The 22,787-nt window shown below is 40.9% G+C and overlaps 1 protein-coding gene across 1 annotated transcript in view; it reads right to left on the bottom strand.

The window, feature by feature from the left end:
- Positions 1-22,787, bottom strand: part of LOC127624139 (centrosomal protein of 170 kDa protein B-like) — a 45,362-nt gene that overhangs the window by 20,510 nt on the left and 2,065 nt on the right. Inside the window, exons 3-4 of the mRNA XM_052098822.1 lie at positions 8,571-8,660; positions 4,018-4,096 (exon numbers count right to left, since the gene is read on the bottom strand). Coding sequence (XP_051954782.1) covers positions 4,018-4,096; positions 8,571-8,660 — 169 coding nt within the window. The remainder of the gene's footprint in view (positions 1-4,017; positions 4,097-8,570; positions 8,661-22,787) is intronic.

Below are 22,787 nucleotides of genomic sequence, written 5' to 3' on the forward strand. Positions count from 1 at the left end.
GAACGGCCAGGCATTTCAGTACAAGGTCCTCCCCTTCCACCTGTAACTGTCCCCTCGCATATTCACCAAGGTCGCAGAGGCAGCCCTTGCCCCACTACGGGAAGTGGGCATCCGCATACTCAATTACCTCGACAACTGGCACATTCTAGCTCATTCTCACAGGGACCAGGTGATCAGGCACCTCAGCTGTATAGGACTTCAGGTCAACTGGGAAAAGAGCAAGCTCTCCTGGTTCAGAGCATCTCTTTTTTTTCCGGCATGGTGTTAGATTCAATGTCAGCGTGCCTCACGGACGAGTGTCGGTGCTAAGGTACCTCGCTCTCTTTGAGCCCAGCACAGCGGTTCCTCAAAACAATTCCAGAGGCTCCTGGGGCATATGGTATCCTCGGCAGCGGTCTCGCTGCTCGGGTCGATGCATACGAGACTGCTTAGGCACTGGCTTCAGACTCGAGTCCCGAGATGGGCATGGCGCCACGGCACGTACCGTGTATTAATCACCCCTTCCTGCCGTCAGATTTTTCAACCCAACAACAGATGCCTCTCAACTGGGTTGGGGCGACGTGTGCAACAGGCACACAGCCGCTGGCTCCTGGAGAGTCCCACATCAACTGCCTAAAGTTGCTGGCTGTATTCCTTGCCCTACAGAGGTTTCTCCCACTGATTTGGGGCAAGCACGTCTTGATCCCCAGCAGCCCAGCTGATTTGGGACCATTGCAATAAGGCACAGATAGATCTCTTTGCCTCCCAAGACAACTCCCACTGCCTGCTCTGGTACTCCCTAATGGGTGCCCCCCTTGGGACAGATGCGCTGTCACACAGCTGGCCACGGGGGCTGCACAAGTACGCATTTCAACCAGTGAGCCTTAAAGTCAGGGAGGATGGGGAACAAGTCACCTTAGTGGCTCCTTACTGGCCCACTCGGGCTTGGTTCTCGGATCTCACGCTTCTCGCGACAGCACCTCCCTGGCAAATTCCCCTGAGGAAGGACCTGCTTTCTCAGGGACGGGGCAACCTCTGGCATCCGCGCCCAGACCTCTGGAACCTCCACGTCTGGCCCCTGGACGGAACGCGGAAGATCTGCGTGACCTACCACTGTGGTCGTATTCACGATCAACCAAGCCAAAACTCCCTCTACCAGGCAGCTTTACACCTACTTGCCCAAGGTTCCTATGACCCCCTTCAGGGACCAGGTCGTGAACCTGCAAGCACTGCCCCGTGAGGAGGCAGACCCAGCCTTTTTGTTGCTGTGTCCGGTGCGTGCTTTGCGTATCTATTTAGACTGCACGCAGAGCTTTAGATGTTCTGAGCAGCTCTTTGTCTGCTTTGGCGGATGGCAGAAAGGGAACGGCATCTCCAAACAGAGGTTAGCTCACTGGGTCGTTGAGGCTTTCTCCCTGGCCTACCAGACCCAGGCCATGCCCGCCCCCTTGCAGGTTTGAGCACACTCGACGAGAAGTGTGGCATCCTCGTGGGCACTGGCCAACGGCACCTTCCTAGCAGACATCTGCAGAGCAGTGGGCTGGGCAACACCCAATACATTTGCGAGATTCTATAATCTCAGGGTTGAGTCGGTCTCGTCCTGTGTTTTGTCTTGTCCGAGCCGTTAGAACTCGGTAATACGGAACAGCTGAGCGGGTGTTCCGCTTGCACCTAGCGCCCTTCACCAAAGTGATCCAGTGCGCTCTCTCTCTCCCAGGTTATCCACTTAGCTCTCATTCCTGGATGTTCTTCCTCCCTAGCCTTCTGGCCTGCGAATTAAGTGGAGGAATTTGTGGCCAGACCCACTACGAGTTTCAAGTACTCTGTAATGTGGTAGGGATCCACAGGCCTAATTCCCTTTTCAGGCAACACCCTGAGATGTATTTTCCGCAGTACGGTCCCCCTGTCAACTCCTCCTTTGCAGCAGGTAGGATCTACCACCGTGCCATTCCCACATGTGGCCTGAAAACCCATGTGACGTATTCCGCCACTCTTTACCTCCCTCCAGCCTGGGCAGGTGGTGGTCTCTGCGGGGTCTTTTCCCCCTGAAAGAATAGGAGTTGGAAAAGAACACCTTCCCCGATGCGTGATAGCATTAAGATGGCCCCAGCTGCTTTAACTCAATGCGAGAAACAGAGAGAAAAGGCGCGGCTGGCACGGCCTGCTCCCAAGCTTGGCATGTCGCTTTGTTCCCCCCTTCGGGGTGCCAGGAAATGATTTTTATGGGGTGTTAGGGAAGGTACGTGCAGTCTGACGCAGCCTGTCGCCTTGGCATTCAAATGCCTGTTCACACCTGCATCAGCAGCGTATGCACACGGTTCCGCACATGCCGTGTTGTGAAGTGTTGCTTCATTCGACACAATGTCAAAGTGAGTGACAGACGGGGAACGTCTAGGTTACTGTTATAACCTCCGTTCCCTGATAGAGGGAACAAGATGTTGTGTCCCCCTGGTCATGACACTGAACATAGTGCAAAACCTGAACTGGACAGACTATTGATTCCATCCTTTTATACCCGTATGTCCGGGGGAGGGACATGCAAATTCTGTCTGCCAATTTCTCATTGGCCTTTTCTCAAGTTCAGAGGTAACCGAGGCCTTCAAAGAAGTCCCCTAGTGTCGCTTCATTCGAGACAAGGTCTCATTCCCTCCATCTGGGAATGGAGGTTACAACAGTAACCTTGATATTCAGGATTATTTAAAAATTATTGATGCAAAATTAGGACACAACTTTGATAGGCAGTTTATGGAAAATATAATTTAAAGTTTACTTTATGTATTGTTTGAGATCTAAACCTTTCAATTGGTATTTATGAATTTGTTGCATTTTTTAAAACTTTGTTTAGCAGGTTAACATTGTGACCTCTTGTTGAGGACAGGTTAAATTACACGTGTTTCCAGGTATAGAGCATGCATTTAAATAAATTATAATGAAATCATTTACAAAATAATAAATATATATAAGTAATATAATATAAGTAATAAATGCAGTATCCATATTTACTTTAGATTTAACTTTTCCAGTTTTTATTATAAATAATTTTTTTATTTTTAAAATAAAGATTACTTGTAAGACATGTTTTGTCCCTTATCTCAAGAATCGGTGCTGTTATGTTGGTATTTAGAGGAGTTTCTGTCATTTTGAATATTTTTAGAGGTTTCCATTGTGGAGAGGAGCTAATGGTTAGGTTGAGGATGGGTAAACTTAAATATCATTGTTTATTGCTTTATATATATATGGCATATAAAGCAATTGCTGAGAAATCATCCCAAATCAGACATTATACAGACTGAATTGTAATTTGTAAATTCTCAGCAAATGTGCTTTTTGCTAACTAGCACCACACTGCAAGAGTTATTTGAACAGAGCAAATTTGAGTTAGCCTAACTTAAATTTGCTCTGTTCAAATAACTCCATTGAACCTTGAAGTTTGGTATTTAAATAGAGCCTACATTTTAATTTCATATTGAGGAAACACATTTTCATTGTGTGGAACCAATGTCCACAATTGAATTAAGTTAAAGCAACTAGATTTTTATTTTCAGTGTAGTTTAGAAAGATCTGAATTTATAATATGCGGAATGGTAAGTGCACGCAACAAATATTAAATATTTAAATTTCAATCCTATAGCTAACACAAATTATAGTTCTTAAGTATTATAAATGCAGTCACACATAGCACGATTTTTTACTTTAGGCCAAAAGTATGATCCACTTTGCAGGTTATTCTGGCTAAAAACCACCCATTTAGACAGGAAGGGGCATTCTGACTGACGTGTCTTTTATAGTTAGTCTGAAATTGACAATTGCAAATCTCATTCAAATCAGGTTGTAGAGTCAACAGTAAAGAAATTAATGGCAAATGTGAGCATGTTTTGTAGTTAGAATTTCTGACCCTCCAAAATTAATAAGTAATGACTATTTATTAATGAACTAAACTGTGTAAACAAAGCAGAATATTCAGATGTGCCTGTGGATATCTTATTTATGTGCTACAAACAGCATCAATCAAAACTGGCAAATCCAGTAAAAGGATATCATATCCAAAACGAACAATGTCTGAGAGTTTGAGGGTGATGTATGTTTGGTCTGGAATTCTCAAGTCATTCACAAAGGTCTGAAATGGTAAAAGGAAATCCCAAAGAAAACAAATATGACTGTACAGTAATAATGTTTTTCATGTAGATCATTATTGCAAAATAAATAAATATACAGTAAGTGCAGTTTACCTTCAATCAAAAACCAAAAAAGCAGGTCATTTAATTGTGCAAGAATGTTCCCTGTCTTGGGCTTTCAACTGTCTAACGGATTACTGTAAATAATATACAGACACACTATCGGTCCTGTTGGTTTACTTTAATGAACTGCAGTTAGAGGAAATGCTTCAGTATGCAGTATGTTTCAAGTGAAGGATTCCTCTACATCCAGTGCCAAGGCCATGGGATTAGGGCTTCAACTAACAATTATTTTGATAATCTAACGATTATAAGAACGATTATTCAACTATTCTGCAATTATTACAACGATTAATCATTAGCTCTTTACAGATTATTCAGTTTGTGTCCCTACTTAAAATAATGTTTTAAACGTGCTTACTAACAATAAAGAGGACAAAATCATCTTTTAAAAATACCTCTGAATGACATTCACTGAATTAAAGGGGAAAAAATACTTTTTAATAAGTTTAATTTAGTGGGGGCCTGGGTAGCTCAGCGAGTATTGACGCTGACTACCACCCCTGGAGTCGCGAGTTTGAATCCAGGGTGTGCTGAGTGACTCCAGCCAGGTCTTCTAAGCAAACCAAAACTTTACTGCTAGGGAGCGTAAAGTCACATAGGGTAACCTCCACGTGGTCGTGATTATGGGTTCTCTCTCTCTACGGGGTGCGTGGTAAGTTGTGCGTGGATCGCGGAGAGTAGCATGAGCCTCCACATGCGGAGTCTCTGCGGTGTCATGCACAACGAGCCACTTAATAGGATGCGCGGATTGACTATCTCAGAAGGCAACTGCGAATTGTCCTTCGCCACCTGGATTGAGGTGATTAACCGCACCACCACGAGGACCTACTAAGTAGTGGGAATTGGACATTCTAAATTGGGAGAAAAGGGGATAGAAAAAATAAATAATTAAATTTAATTCAGAAAAGAATTTCACTGCAAAAAAATACCATTGTTATCAAGTTTTTTTGTCTTGCTTTCCATTTAAAATAGTCTAAAAATCCTTAAAACAAGATACATTTACTTGAGAAGCAACATATAATATATTTAGACTTGCTTTAAAAGAATGCATCTTAAATATACAGTTGAAGTCAGAAGTTTTCACACACTTTAGCCAAATACATTTACTCATTTACTCAGTTTTTCACAATTTCTGACATTTAATCGTAGAAAGCATACCCTGTCTTAGGTCAGTTAGGATCACTACTTTTTTTTAAGAATGTGAAATGTCAGAATAATAGTAGAGAGAATTATTTATTTCAGCTTTTAGTTATTTCATCACATTCCCAGTGGATCAGAAGTTTACATACACTTTGATTTTGGTAGCATTGCCTTTAAATTGTTTAACTTGGGTCAAACGTTTTGGGTAGACTTCCACAAGCTTCTCACAATAAGTTGCTGGAATTTTGTCCCATTCCTCCAGACAGAACTGGTGTAACTGAGTCAGGTTTGTAGGCCTCCTTGCTTGCACATGCTTTTTCTGTCCTGCCCACAAATTTTCTATTAAATTGAGGTCAGGGCTTTGCGAAGGCCACTCCAATACCTTGACTTTGTTGTCATTAAGCCATTCTGCCACAACTTTGGTGGTATGCTTGGGGTCACTGTCCATTTGGAAGACCATTTGCGACTAAGCTTTAACTTCTTGGCTGATGTCTTGAGATGTTGCTTCAATATTTCCACATAATTTTCCTCCCTCATGATGCCATCTATTTTGTGAAGTGCATCAGTCCCTCCTGCAGCAAAGCACCCCACAACATGATGCTGCCACCCCCATGCTTCACAGTTGGGATGTTTTTCTTTGGTTTGCAATCTTCACCCTTTTTCCAACAAACATAACATGATCATTATGGCCATTTTGTTTCATCAGACCAGAGGACATTTCTCCAAAAAGTAAGACCATTTGCACTTGCAAACTGTAGTCTGGCTTTTTAATGTTGATTTTGGAGCAGTGGCTTCTTCCTTGCTGAGCAGCATTTCAGGATACATTGATATAGGACTAATTTTACTGTGGATATAGATACTTTTCAACCTATTTCCTCCAGCATCTTCACAAGGTCCTTTGCTGTTGTTCTGGGATTGATTTGCAATTTTTGCAAAAACTACGTTCATCATCCTTTGTTTTTATTCTTGCGTTATATATTATTGTTTGTACAGATGAATGTGGTACCTTCAGGCATTTGGAAATTGCTCCCAATGATGAACCAGATTTGTGAAGGTCCACAATTGTTTTTTTGGTTGATCAGTCTTGGCTGATTTATTTTTATTTTTTTTCATGATGTCAAGCTGAGTTTGAAGGTAGGCCTAAAAATACATCCACAGGTACACCTCCAAATAGATCTAAATATATCAGAAGCTAATTGGCTAATTGCCTAAAGAATTGACAATTGTCTGGAATTTTCCAACCTGCTTAAAGGCACAGTTAACTTAGTGTATGTAAACTTCTGACCCACTGGAAATGAGATATAGTCAATTAAAAGTGAAACAACCTGTCTGTAAACAATTTTTGGAAAAATTAATCATGTCATGCACAAAGTAGATGTCCTAAATTACTTGCCAAAACAATAGTTTGCTAATTTGAAACCTGTGGAGTGGTTAAAAATGAGTTTTAAAGACTTCAACGTAAGTGCATGTAAACTTCTGACTTCGACTATAAGTGCATTTTGTATATAAGTGTATATTTTACTTGGTTATACTTCTGCAAGTGCAGTAAAGACAACATATACTTATATTCAGGATCTGTTATCTAAAATCCAGTCTAAATATCTTATATGCTGCTTCTCAGGTGAATTCTGAAAACAAGCCAAAACAAAAACAAATCAAAAATGTATTTTGTTGCCGTGTATAATGGGGCGAAGACTTCCTCTCTCACCTTTCTGTTCACTTAAATCCATCTTTAACTCACAAAAAAAAAAAATCTCTCACATTAATACATTTGCGTATTGCCAATTTTCTTCACGATAAGAAATGAAATTTTTTGTTGTCGATATCATCAACTATACATTTCAACCCTTCTTGGGATTGGGTCTGATTGCAGGGTTAATTGAGGGGGGCGAGCCTTGCCCCCTGTCTGCCGGTGGGTCATCCCCGCCGTGCTCGACCTGGGAGGAGGCAGGAGGGTTAAAAACAACAACAAAACAATATAGGTGAGGGTAAAAGGCCAACACGGAGTGACAGATAGAGAGAGAGAGGGAAAAAACTCACTGACCGGTTCTCTGATGCGCCGTCACGTGGTCCCCGATCACACCTCCACCCTCTCAGGCAGACGGCAGCTGCTCCTCCCCAGGTGGACCGGAGTCAGTCCGACCCCCAGCGGAAAGAACGCCCCTCCGCTTTCTTGGCGACCCGTGGGGACTCTCCTCCGCCCCTGGCAGCGGCCCTACAGCTCCAGGCGGTCGGCGCGGACGGCCGTCCTCTCAACCCCTACACGTTTCTGGGGACAGCAGGGCACTCCTCCACCTCTGGCAGTGGCTCCTTCGCTCCAGGCGGTCAGGGAGTCCAGTCCCCACTCGCCTCGCGGACGGTGGCCGTTCTCCAAATCTGGGCGGTCGGGCTACTCAGTCCCCCGGCGGATGGCAGGGATACTCCCCTGGGTGGACGGCAGTGTCGAGGACTCCGCGACGGGCATCCCTCCTCCTTACCGAGTTTCGGCACCAATGTAAAGCAGTTCAATGGAAAGGAGGAAGAAAGAACTGGCTTGACAATATAAATAATATTTTAATAAACAACTGAACCAAAAACACACAAACATAAACACGCAGACCAGCTGCCTGTAATTCTCTCTCTCTCTCTCGAACCGTCGTCACCGGCCGCCTTTATCCCTCAATCATCAGGCTGATTGGGGACCGGGCGTGGGTTGTTCCAGCCCGGCCCAGCCTTCCTCCGCTCTACAGTCACGCATTCAAGTGGGGGAATACAGGCACGGCAAACTCAGATATATACACAATAAACAATAGAAAAACTTTTTATGTTGTACCAATGAATAGACATAAGTGAATAAACCAGCATCACTTTTACACAATATACAGGTACATAAAATTTATTAATGCATGGTATCTAAAAAAAAGTACTTCTTAATTTGCTTAAAACAAAATGCTAAGCGTTTTTAACGTTTTTAACAAATTAATATTATCAAAAGTTCCAACAAAAGAAATATAGCCAAATTAATGCAGATCGTGTCTTTTGGCTTTGATGATATTCTTATTTCCGGAACCAGACTGTTGCGCACTATTCTCACTTAGCGAATTCCCACCATTGTGTCACAGTAGTCACAATATAATGCACACAGTTTTAATGAAATTTGTGAAAATGAAATAAACATTTTCTTCAGTGAATTATAGACTGAGCACATATTGCATTATTTGTTTTTAGACTTACCCCATTTAAGCTCCCCAGATCCTTGACCAGGTGCTCATCTGTGCCAGGGTTATAGTTGATAACAGCATGCTGTTTATCCACACTACGAGACTGAAGGAAGAAAAACATGTCTATATTGTGTATCTATTGTTCTTTATCATAATTCTATCTCCTTCCCTAGCCTAAATCATACTGGGCTTTTTATTGATGTCTGAATGACTGATTTATTAGTTCTATATCTGGAACCTCTGTTTCTTTCAGAATGCTAAGTAAACCTTAACCTCACACTCATCCTGTCTCAAACTCATCCAAAATGGGCTTCGAAACTGTCAAGATCCTAAAAGACAAAACACGAGACTGCATGAAGGTGAGTAAATAATGAGAGAATTTTCATTTTGGGGTGAACTATCACTTTAAGAATACTCTTATAAATTGCTGCCTGGGCTCTGTAAACAAGGTGTGTGGTAAAATGGATGGGGGTGGACTAAATCAGTGGTTAAGTCTAGCAGAAGTTAGTAAAATGTCTGAAAATTGTTTATAGTAGATTTAACAAAAATCCAAAATTTTGGCCACCCATCTAATTCCACAGGATTCCACTTCTTGCTTCTGTTTGGCTTAAAAAGTACTGTGCAAAAGTGGTCATCTCCAAAAAAAAAAATTCAAAACAGTATTTGAAAGGGAAGGAAGGAAGGAAGACATCTTAAAGGTGCACTCAGTACTGTATGTTGAAGTATGGCTTACACTGACACCTAGTGGCCTGGATGCCGCATCACACAAACACAGTAGTAGTTTTCAGTTACAAATGCCATTGTAGAAATTCACTATGCACAGTAAGCCAAATTTAATTTAATTATGAGTGAAAGTGTCCAATAACAGTGTAGTAACTGAGATTAAGCGAGTAGTATTCAGCTGGTCAAGTAATGCTAACATGGCAGCCCCCATGAGGGTGCCCCCACCCCATGTAGAATAAAATAGCTTTTATAAGGTTACTGATATGATTGAACTCTACATCTCAAGGGAGAGATCATGACTTTATACATGTTTCAAGATTACTATTAATTTCTTTAGAAGTAAATCTTTTGAAAGATTATAAATATTTAAATATTATCAATATTTAATATATTGAGTGCAGTCTGGTGTCATTTTTCAATCCATTTTGCAATATAATATACTTATTTTATGTCTTTACTCATTTTTGGCTCATGCATTAGTCTTTCACACAAAGTACCTCATTATGATCTACTATTTACATCACTCGTTATCCACTTCAGGATGCTGTTTCAAAGTAAGCGCTGCATTTCACCCCACACCAAAGGACCATTACTGACACAAGTTCATTAATCTCTCCTCCTACCTACACTACTACATAACGCAACACAATGTACTACTGTTGAGCTTACAGACCACATTGTATGTCGGTTGTGATAGCTAATTTCTTACAGAAAAAGATATAGAGGTAAAATAGACCATTGGTTTTTAATTTGTGGCTCAGATGTGTCGTCGCAGATCTGGTGGGTCGTGAATACGGTTGCCACCAGTCCCCTAAAATACGGGATTGTCCCGTATTTAAAGATAAAATGATACGTCCCATATCAAATCAATACAGGGTGTGATCTGGCCCGTATTGTAGCTGTACATCCATGAGATCAGGTGTCTGGAAGGGGACATGTCGAGCCAAGCAATGATTGGATGTGTGGGCCGAGCTGAGGCACAGATATAAAAAGAGGGAAGAGGGTTCTGTTCCATACCGCTCACACAATTCTTGAAAAGTTAACATGCACTTAGGACCAGAAATGTCTTTCAATGTATAAATGTCCTTCTGCATCCAGTCTCTGGAGAAAAATGGTGCACTTCCCGAACCAATATTATTATTATACCAGGGTGTGCCAATTATGCCCATCAGTTTAAAGTTAAAGATCATGTTGGCAATGATTGGACCAAAGTCTTGCATTCATTGTTTGCTGTTCAACCCAGAGAACAGAATGTTTTGTAACCTGAATTTGCCTGCTAAGCTGTCCTCTATCTCTCTCCAATGAACCCCAGACTGTGGGTTGAGCCAAACCTTAATGCATTTTATTTGAAAGGCCCTATGGTACAATTAAACATTCTGAAATGTTAAACCTCCATTATGCTTTGCACACTGCAATGTTTCAAATTTAATTCTGGGTTGTTTACCGTTCCAGATGAATTAACAGAGCATAGAATTAAGTTTGTGCCAAAACCTTTTAGGGGCAGGTAACTAAGAAAATTGATTCGTGGCAAAACATTCATTTTAACACTCACTATTCTGCTGTGTAAATATAACGGCATCGAGGTCCATCTTTGGAGATCTTGTTCCACCCTGGTTAGAATTGCTAGATAGTTGGTATCAGGAATGACATGCAGGGATGGAAAGACAACAATTACTTACAAATTAAGTAATTGAAGATTGTATTGGGATCTTAAACAGAAGTCTAACTGTCTTAGCAGTATTATTAATTGGAAGCAAAGAAGATGTATCCCAGTTGATTTTATAACCGGAGAGTGTACTGACATTTTTAAATACCTTAATTATTTGGGGAATTGCTGTCTGAAGGTCAGAAATATAGTAATATATCATCCGCATAGAGAGATATACACTCACCTAAAGGATTATTAGGAACACCATACTAATACTGTGTTTGACCCCCTTTCACCTTCAGAACTGCCTTAATTCTACATGGCATTAATTCAACAAGGTGCTGAAAGCATTCTTTAGAAATGCTGGCCCATATTGATAGGATAGCATCTTGCAGTTGATGGAGATTTGTGGGATGCACATCCAGGGCACGAATCTCCCATTCCACCACATCCCAAAGATGCTCTATTGGGTTGAGATCTGGTGACTGTGGGGGCCATTTTAGTACAGTGAACTCATTGTCATGTTCAAGAAACCAATTTGAAATGATTCGAGCTTTGTGACATCGTGCATTATCCCGCTGGAAGTAGCCATCAGAGGATGGGTACATGGTGGCCATAAAGGTATGGACATGGTCAGAAACAATGCTCAGGTAGGCCGTGGCATTTAAACGATGCCCAATTGGCACTAAGGGGCCTAAAGTGTGCCAAGAAAACATCCCCCACACCATTACACCACCACCACCAGCCAGCACAGTGGTAACAAGGCATGATGGATCCCTGTTCTCATTCTGTTTACGCCAAATTCTGACTCTACCATCTGAATGTCTCAACAGAAATCGAGACTCCCATCTAAAGACCAGGCAACATTTTTCCAGTCTTCAACTGTCCAATTTTGGTGAACTCTTGCAAACTGTAGCCTCTTTTTCCTATTTGTAGTGGAGATGAGTGGTACCCGGTGGGGTCTTCTGCTGTTGTAGCCCATCCGCCTCAAGGTTGTGCGTGTTGTGGCTTCACAAATGCTTTGTAACGAATACCTCGGTTGTAACGAGTGGTTATTTCAAGCAAAGTTGCTCTTCTATCAGCTTGAATCAGTCGGCACATTCTCCTCTGAGCTCTAGCATCAACAAGGCATTTTCGCCCACAGGACTGCCGCATACTGGATGTTTTTCCCTTTTCACACCATTCTTTGTAAACCCTAGAAATGGTTGTGCGTGAAAATCCCAGTAACTGAGCAGATTGTGAAATACTCAGACCGGCCCGTCTGGCACCAACAACCATGCCACGCTCAAAATTGCTTAAATCACCTTTCTTTCCCATTCTGACATTCAGTTTGGAGTTCAGGAGATTGTCTTGACCAGGACCACATCCCTAAATGCATTGAAGCAACTGCCATGTGACTGGTTGATTAGATAATTGCATTAATGAGAAATTGAACAGGTGTTCCTAATAATCCTTTAGGTGAGTGTATGTTGTTTATGGGAGTTAACTGAAATCGAGCAAACGTTTTCCTGTCTTATCAGTTGGGCTAAAGGCTCGAGCGAAAGCACAAATAGCATTGGGGATAAAGGGAACCCTTGTCTTGTGCCTCTTTGAATAGGGTTCAGGGTAGAAAATGGATACCATTAGTTACAACAGAAGCGGTGAGGTTTTTATATAGAACAGCAGCTGAAGTGGGACAGGCCTGGGATTCGTGTATGACATGCAGTTGTCTCCGGATGCTAATCTACCTGGAATAAAGTCGATCTGGTCTGGATGGACAAATGTATTTATATATCGCTGCAATCGCAGGGCCAAAATTCTAGCATACATTTTAATATCTGTATGACTGGTCTGTAATTTGAGCATTCCATATGATCTTTCCCTTTTTTGGGTATCAACGAGATCAGCGCTGTGTTCATCTGTGGATGAAAGGCACCAGCCTCTGCTGCTGCGTGAAGTAAATCAAAATATTTGAGAAATAACTCTGCTGGGATTTCTTAGCACCTTGTAACGCCTCTTTAAGTTCCTCCAAAGTAATTGGCTGTCCTAAACATTCGGCGTGACTGAGACTTGATAATATAAGAGATTGCAAAAAAGTGGTACAACTGGGGTTTGTAGGATTAAGTTCAAATGAACAGAGTTTAAAGAAAAAGTCGGAAAATGTTGAGTTAATTTCTTTGCTTTCCATAACCAACCCTTTAGATGGGTGATTAATTATGTCAATGCAGGTTTTCGCCTGATTTTGCTTCAATTGTAGGGCTAAGAGTTTGCTGGGTCTAGCGCCAATGAAGTAATAGATCTGTCTGGTTCTGTGTATCACAAATTCTGCTTCCCTTCTCAGAAGATCATTCAGTTCTGCCTTATGAGTCTGAATCGAGTCTTATGAGCAACAATTCGAGTGTTAAGACATTCTTTTTCTAGATACTCCATTCTATGATTACGCAACTTTTTACATTAGTGGCAAAGGCTATGGAGAAATCTTTATAGCTTCCCAGGCAATATAATATCTTCAACTGAACCAATATTAAATGAAAGAAATTCAGACAAATTGGCTTTGCAGTCTTTGTCGCACTGGTCATTCTGTAGAAGGGAAATGTTAAAATGCAACCGCTGAGAACTTTCAGCAAACAGGTTACTTTCAAAATCTGCCATCATAGGATTATGATCTGCAAGAATGGCTGGGAGTATCATTGTCTGATCAAAAGAATTCAGAAGTTCCTTAGAGCACAGTAGATAGTCTTTTCTTGAATACGACAGATACCATGTTGAGAAAAAGGTATAATTTCTACTTGAGGGTTTCCCAGATCTCCAAACATCTACCAAATTCAATGCTTTCACAAAATCATTAAGCACAGAGGAGGACTTAAGCTCAGATAGATTGCAAGAAGAAGATCTATCCAATACTGAGTTCATCACAGCATTCATATCCCCCCCAATAATCATGGAACAATCTATCAATGAGAGCAAGTGATTTGTTACATGTAGGAAAAAGTTAGCCTCAAATATTGTCAGAGCATAGACTGATATGAATGCTATGTTCTTCTCCTTAATGTTTGAACAAAAATAGGTAAGCCTGTCAGTTCAATCTTGACTGTCTCTTTCAATCTTGAGGTTACAGCTACGAGAGATCAAAACAATGGTAACAATAATTTTACTATTATCAGTGGAGAAAGCTGCAATTTTATAAACTGTATTCTGTAACCTCTGAACATCCGCTCTCTTTAAGTGGGTTTCCTGAATTAGAGCAATATCTATTGTTTTCCTGCGCAAGTAGATCAAGAATTTGTTTCTCTTGTTTGGACTGTTATGTCATCTCGTGTTAAGCAATATCAGGGCTCTACGCTAACTTTTTTCCCAAGGAGTACATACGCTCCTAAATTAAAAAAATTTAGGAGCACTTAAAGAAATTTAGGAGCACAGTGAAAATTAAATACAGAGTTTATTAACAAACAATTTATTACATACATATTTATACTGTGTGTATGAGTGTGTGTGCATGTACTAAGGGACACACATCTGTGGAACAGCACATACCTCCCAAATCACACATTGAACCCATGCCTACTAAAATCAAAGGATATAAGTTGTCCAGCTGCTTTTGTATGTTGACAGTCTGGCATACTTAGAGGTCAGCAAGCGATCTCTCATTATGTCAACAATTTGACCGATCATCTCCGCACATTTTCGTATGTGGGATTCATGTAAACTCTGATAAGCGGCCCAAATTTGACGAAAGGTTCTTCTTCTTTCACAATGAAATATGCAATGTTTATCTTTATTTTCAGCTGCTTCCTCTTCTCCTCCTCAGACTGCAGCACTTGCCTCCTCAAGGCTGCTGACACCGAGCTTGATGGTTTCTCCGCCGTGAGATGTTTCGCTACAATATCTCTTTTCAGATTAGCAATGGGCATTCCGGCTCTTTTCATAATTGGTGTTAAAACAATTCGAATTAAATTATTAAATGTAATTACACTCTACCTTAACCACAATTTATTTAAAAATGCATTGATTTGTTAAGAAAAATAATACTATTAAACATTTGCATTTAAAGTATAACTTATTGTATATAAACAAAGTGCATATAAATCTAACCATTCAAAACGGATACAGTCTGAACAGCATAATAGACAGGACCACCGCTGCCCAAATCGATGCCCTACACGTGATATGAGCGTGAAGCGATCGTCTGTGTTCCGCAACTACTTTCGGGTCCTTGAATAACGTATAGCGAACGAGTAAGGGCAGCCGGTGGACTTTCTGGTGCCATCCTAGGGTAAGATGGTGCCCCCCTAGGGAGTTGATGCCCTACGCAAACTGCGTAGTATGCATGAAGGTAGCGGCGGTACTGATAATAGAATAATGCACCATATCAAAGAAAAATTAATTATTTGCAAATCTGCAGCATCCCACAAATTTAAATAAATGTAAAAAAGAAGGATGTTATTTCACGTGTGCATTTAAAGTATAACTTTTCAATGTATATAAACAAAGTGCATATAAATGTAACAATTCAAATACAATCTGAACAACATAAGTTGGCTCCGCCCTCCCTCACGCATCTTTATTTCATTGGTTGACACTGCTTGTCTGATTGACAGGAACAACAGGTGAGGCTTTTAGTCTGAGCAGACAGTCAGAACTAATGTGTGCGCTTGAGCATTTAGGCCTATATTATTTTATTTGTTTTTTTCGTTATTTTGAAATCTTTTGATTATTCATATCTTAATTTTTTTTTAATATTTGTATAAATAGATTCTGATATGCAAGCCGGCTCCCAACGTTCACCTACAAGAGCCGACTCGTTCGCAAATGACCCATCACTATTTCAGATGTGGGTTTCCTGACACGAAGGACGAGTTGTCCACCTGTTTCTGCCCTCTACAATATTTGCAGAACATGACGTTGTTTTCGAACTCTAGCCATGGGAACATTTTGAGACAATTTGCACTGAATCTATATGTTCTCCCTCCACCAGCTACAGTGGACGTTGAAGTGACAGCTGTGGTCATGGTAGCTTTGCTCTCAGCATCCCTAACGTTAGCCGTCTCCGGTAAACCTCGCCAAATTCCTCTTTCTCCTCATCTCTTTTTTCCTTAAAATAAAATGCGATGTCACCTATACCGATACTTTTTTTCATTGTTCACCTTTCTCTCTCTGACTGGGCCGCGTCATCACAGAAAACTCCGCTTGTGGAATGTGGGTTTTGTAATTTTTTTAACAAATATCTTAAAAAGGGGGGTTCGTTTGTAATCTTTATTCGCATATCTATTCCTTTAGCACTTTACCACAGTCTATTGATAAAGTGCTGCGACTTTTAATATACATTGCAAACCCAAAATAAATCTTCATGACCTGTGACAAAACCAAAACAATGTGATAAATCGATGGAAATAACAAAGACAAATACCCCCTATCGGAGACCCTATCAAAAAGTACAGAGCTCAAATTCTCTGAAATAGGTAAACATATAACTTGCACCTAATGAACAGAGTACATGTGTTTGACCATTTTAACCATCCATAGACTGTGTTTTCGTCACTTCCCTGGCACCTTGAAGAATAGCCTGCCGGTCCTGGTAACGTAACACCAGAAAGATCAAAGTGCGGGATTTCCCAAAGCCATACATTCTGTGTGCTCGGTCGATCTCGATCGGTCCCTTCTTCTTCAACTCGGGTATCCAGATAGGGAGCATCTTTGAAGGAAGCCTATTGGGACATTCCCTTCTCAGACCTGCGGCAGTCCCACCAAATGCACGTTACTACGGCGAGACCTGTCCTCTAACTCCGAGGTGAGATTTTGCTGCTCTGTTGTGCAAGTTTAGATCTTTCTTCATCTGTCGTGTCTTGCCCTGGATCTTGTCTACCTTTGATATCAAGTCTCGTACCATGTTTGTTTGAGACTGCACTTCTTGGCGGAGCTCGGCCAAACAGGATTTAACATCCTCCATTGCCGTCCGTATTGCATTCTGAACCATAGTTTCAAGCGAGATCTGTTGTTTTAAAAGTGCCTCCATAACGGGGTCGGTCAGATTAGCCTCAGAGCTTGCTAGCATCATCTTTTTCTTTACTGAGGGGTTGTGGATGGCGAAAAGTCTTGTTTTCTACTGAAAATATACTAATTAAAAAAGAAAGGCTGTCAGTACTAATAAACCTATTATTTAGCAAAAGGAAGAGGGATTAGACGGAGCACTAGAGTCCCTCGACCATCGCGTGCATAGTCGCGTGACCTCCCCCAAGAAAGGATATACAATTTTTTATTAATAACGCATATTAACAAGAGTCGCATGATGCCTTGCGAGGGTCGGACGTGTGAACAGCGAGCTCTGCGCACTTTGCTAATTTTATTACTATTTGTGTCATAAACCGGTGAGATTCGATACATCCTGATTCTTAATTGTTCTATGAAGACAATATGTCAAAGAATTCAAAATCCTTGGGCTCTGGAGACATTAAAAGACACTTACGTGCTCAAGCTGATACCCCAGACAGGGACGCAGACCAGGGACTCAATTTGGACAGTGCTGCAGGAGAAATTAAGCATCAGCTGTCCAGTATGTCTGTAATGCTGGCGAAGGTCATGGCGGACTTAGAGGATCTTACTGTAATATGTCGATCGATCACTTCCATGGAGATGAAATTCTCTGAGCTGGTTACAAGAATTGGGGACGTCGAGAAACGGATCGATTATCATGAGTCATCGGAGAGGGAATTAGCTGCTAACCCGTTAGCAACCAAGGCAGATGTGCAGTGCATCTGTGATAAGTTGGAAGACCTTGAGAATCTAATTGAATTCCTGAAAAAGAAGAAGGCCGAGATATGGTGAAATTCCTAGATGAACTCTTCCCGAGTCTGCTCGACATAACAGGCCATAAGCTGGAAATCGACCGAGCTCACAGAGTTCCGGCTTGGAGATCCGCTGAGAGAGACAGGCCCCGATCAATTCTGGCCAAATTTCTGAGATCATCCGATAAAGATCTTGTGATTCGCGAGGCGAGGAATAAAGGAAGGCTTTCTTGGAAGAACCAAAGCATTTTCTTTTTCCCAGATTTTGCATGATCAATTCAGGGAATGCAAAAAAACTCTTACACTCAAATTGAGAATAGATACTAAGGATGGACATAGAGAATTTACAAGCCCCACAGCAAGCACTGTCCTTCATAAAAACATTGGAGTGAGTAAGCCATTTGGTGATTTTCTTGTTGCCACTTAGTGAACCGACTGAACATACACTCGCTTGCCAGAGGAAGCTGGATGGCTTTTTTATTTCTTTTTGTGCTGGTTCTGCCTAGTGGCTGGAGTTTGTTTTATGTAATATACATTTTTCGGGACAGCTTGTGGATAAAGCTGCACGTTTTTGGTGCTTACGCCTCCTGTGACCTGGAGTTTGTTTTGTGGAATATCTCTTGCAGGACATTGGAGTGAATAAGTCTTTGCACTCATGTATTGGCCAAATGGGATGGCTTACTGAACATTCGTTTGACTGCCCGAAGAATTAAACAGGCACTTTATTTAATTTTTTTATTTTTGCTGGTTCCGCTAGGATGAATTTACACGTTTTTTGTGTTTATTCAGTTTATTGGCTGGAGTTTGTTTTATAGTGTGATGACGGGAGCTAAGATGTCGTCATCACTGCTGTAGTCATTACAAATTGTTTGTGGACTTATGTTTCTTTACATTTGTTATTTAGGGTTTTGTGTTTCTGTTGACTATGGTGCAGTCCCTTAGGTTCATTATTCTATAATACTCATTTATAATAAGTTGAAGATATGCTGTTGGAGTTGATTGCAGATAGGTGCACATATCAGTGGTCTTGACAACATGTTATGTCTACTATAGTTTCTTTTTGATTTTTTTTTTTTTATTAACCACACAGACAAGTTTTTAGCTATGCATTTTTGTTATTTATTATTTCAAATTTGTATTTTTTTTCCCACATTGCAAACAGATACCCCACATGCTGTTTACTTACCATTTCCTGTTCCTGTGACTCCTCAAAGGAGGGGGCGGGTCCACAGCTTTCCTTTTTCTTGGGTTGGGTTAAACGATTTCTACTAATAGGGAACTTAATCCTTGGTAATGTAGGCATGGGGAAATGTCTTATGGTGTTTGCATTTAGTTTAAGTTGCTGAATGAGTTTATTTTATTTAATTTTTGATTTTTGGAAAGTTAATTGTATAATGGTCATATATTTAAGCTACAAAGGTTTTGTATTGATAACCCTGTAGTTGGTATGGTCTTGAGTGTAATGAGCCTGTTCTAGGCTATATAAGACAGTCTAAACGGAACCTTGGGAGGAGAGGAGGGGGTTATATTGCTGAACGTATCATGAAGATTTGTGCTGCCTGTAGCAATTTGTTTTCTTTGGTTATTGTCATATCAAAGTTTGCACTGAGTCCAGTGTATGTTTATTTTTGGTAAATATATATTTTTTTGGTTTAATTTTGGAATTGTTTCTGTGACACTTCACTGAGAGTTCGTACACCCCTACTACTCCACTGGCCTTTAATAAAAATCCTCTTTGGGATGATATCTGAGTCCTGAGCCTATCTACCATCTCCCCTTGATCTCTACGGGACACATTATGACATATAGACAATTTTTTAGTCATTACATTGATAAATAAACATCTACAATTCAAATGTCTCAAACAGATTAAAGATAAATTAGGAAGTGTAATTTTTGTTTCCGCAGAAATTCAGGGGCAAAGGCTGATTTTGGCTAATATTTACGCACCTAACGATGATGATTAGGGCTTTTTTATAGATCTTGAACGGATGTTGCAAGCCGCTGGCACCCCTAATGATATAATATTGGGAGGCGACTTTAATCTATTAATGGACTCAGTCCTTGATCATAGAGAAGCAAAAGTGTGAAAGCTCCCTAGAGCAACATTGACGCTTCATAGGATGTGTAAAAATCTTGGTCTTACAGATATTTGGAGACTTTTGAACCAATCTGGAAGGGACTATACATTTTTTTCATCAGTCCATAAGATTTATTCTAGAATAGATTTTTTTTATATATATCTAAGTCCCTCATTTCATATGTTGTTGATTGTTCAATTGGAAACATCACACCCTGGTGAGTTTAGAGGTGTTGCTACATACAGAGAAAAATAAATCATATAGTTACCGCTTTAAAGTATCCCTTTCGCAAAATCCTGAATTCCATCAAATGTTAAAGGCTGAAATCAATGTGTATATGGAGACCAACTGGTCCTCAATGTTCTCTGGCTTGGGAAGCACTTAAGGCAGTTCTTAGGGGCCGGATCATACAGTATGCCTCATTCATCAAAAAATCCAAAGCACAAGAACTTGTGGAGTTGGAAGGGAATATTAACAGTGTAGAGGCAGAGCTGAAGTGCCGAATGTCATCTGATTGCCTCAGAGAATTGGCCCGATTGAAATACAGCTATAATAGTTTGTCATAGAAGGTAGAGTTTTGGCTATTCAGGGCAAGACAGTCATACTTTGAGTCAGGGGACAAAGCAGGAAAGCTTTTGGCTAGATATATAAAGCAGAGAGAGTCTTTTTCTACCATTCCCTCAGTGAAATCTGCTCGTGGTGAAATATTTACCTCAGCCATTGATATTAATAATGCTATTAAAGAATTATATCTTGATCTATACAGTTCCATGTCTTCGTCTACTGATGAAAATGTTAGAAACTTTGTGGAACCATTAGAACTCCCTAAACTGACAACTGAGCAAACACATTCTCTTGATTCTGAGATAACCTTGGAGGAGCTTTTCGAGGTTATTAAGGCCTTGCCTACAGGCAAGGCTCCGGGGCCAGATGGCTTTGCCGCTGAATTGGCTCCACTTTTGTTAGAAGTTTATACAGAATCATTAAAGAATGGAAAGCTTCTTCCAACCATGACACAACCCCCGATCAGTCTGATTCTTTAAAAGGACAAAGATCCAAGCGAGTGTAAGAGTTGCTGTCCAATTTCCCTGATCTAGTTAGACGTAAAAATATTGTCAAAAAATAAAACTGATGTGGTAACCGATTAAGTAAAGTTATGACATCTCTTATACATATAGATTAGGTGGGGCATGTCATTAATGTCATGTGGTCAGTGGCGAATGATCTGACTCTGGTCGCTGCCATCTCACTTGATGCCAAAAAGGCGTTTGATATGGTAGAATGGGATTAACTTTTTATGATTTTTAAATGATACGGGTTCGGGAATACATTTATTGGATGGATTAAGTTACTTTATAGACACCCGATAGCGGTTTAATTTCAGATTATTTTACTTTGGACAGGGGCACCCGTCAGGGTTCCCCTCTTTCTCCATTATTAGTCTGCCTTGCCCTGGAACCATTAGCAGCCACGATAAGAAAGGAAGATGATTTTTCAGGGGTGGTGGCTGGAGGTGTGGGGCATAAACTTTTGCTTAACGCAGATGATAATTTATTAATCGTCTCCGACCCTACTAGATCTATGCCTTACCTCCACAGAATTATTCATTCCTTTTCTAAATTCTCAGGATACAGAGTAAATTGGTTCCGAAGCTTTGGCTCTGATACTGCCACTTAGGGCAGTGGTGGCTCAGCGGTTAAGGCTCTGGGTTACTGATCAGAAGGTCGTGGGTTCAAGCCCCAACACCACCAAGACACCACTGTTGGGCCCTTGAGCAAGGCCCTTGAACCTATCTGCTCCAGGGGCGCCGTATCATGGCTGACCCTGCACTCTGACCCCAGCTTAGCTGGGATATGTGAAAAATAAATAATTTCACCATGTATATGCAGAAATGTATGTATAATGTGTGACAATTGGTCAAATTAAATTAATTAAATTAATAACGACTTTTCAGTCGGGCGCCTTTCAGTGGCCTAAACATGGCATTAAGTATTTGGCCATTTTATTTATCAGATCTTAGTTCTTTAGGTATTTACAGCAGTGCCACCTGCTCTGTACAATTTTTGGGGTTATTATACACCCTCCTAAAATGGCAGATACTCTGGAAGTGGTGATTACTGCGTTTGGAAAAGGCCATGAGGGATTAGCAGACTCCCTATTAATTCAGAGTCTGGGGGACAGAGCTTCAACATCGCTCAAGAGATTATGAGTGAAAGATCTAAACTTGGTATTGGAGGAAGGACTCTGGGTTAGGATTCTAAAAAACATCAAGTCTACATCTAGAGATGCAGGGGTGCACCTTGTGCAATTTAAGATTTTACATAGATTCTATTGGACCCACTCTAGATTGTATAGGTTGGGTCTTAAAGAAACACCCACCTGTTGGCGAAGCCAATCAGAGGATGGGAACACATCCCATGTTTTTTGTGGTGTGTTAAGATACAAGAATTCTGGTTGAGGGTCCAGAGTTTTATGGGTGACGTATTTGGTACACAAATCTCTTTTTGCCCCAGACTCTGTATTTTAAGTGATGGGGCAGTTACTGATGTAGGGGATATGTACATGAAGAATTGGATCCTGGCTGGTGTTATGATAGGCAGACAGGTTATCCTTAGAGGATGAAGTCGGCTGGAGCACCCTTGTTTCGTGAGTTGTATGCGGAGATGGGAAGGGTGGCAGCATTTGAAGAGATGTCATATAGAAGGCTAGGCAACATAAATTTGTTCATCAAAAAATGGGGACTCTATTTAGCCTTTTTAGAAGTCTCTCAGGGAGGGGCAGTAGAGGGAGACATGTTGTTTTAAATGTGTGTGTTGCAGCCTTTTTGTTTTTGAACGTATACTTTTTATGTTTGTTTTTTGTTGTTGTTTTTTATATATGTATATATATATATTTCTAAATATTTTCTACTGTTTTATTGTCTGTTTGTGTGCCTTTGTCAATTGGCATTTGACCACTGAGGTATCTGTTTGTGTTGGGTGGGGTGTGGGGTGACTAATGTTCAGGGGAAGGGTTGT

This window comes from Xyrauchen texanus, chromosome 30 (genome assembly GCF_025860055.1).
Source record: "Xyrauchen texanus isolate HMW12.3.18 chromosome 30, RBS_HiC_50CHRs, whole genome shotgun sequence".
Classification (NCBI taxonomy): domain Eukaryota; kingdom Metazoa; phylum Chordata; class Actinopteri; order Cypriniformes; family Catostomidae; genus Xyrauchen; species Xyrauchen texanus.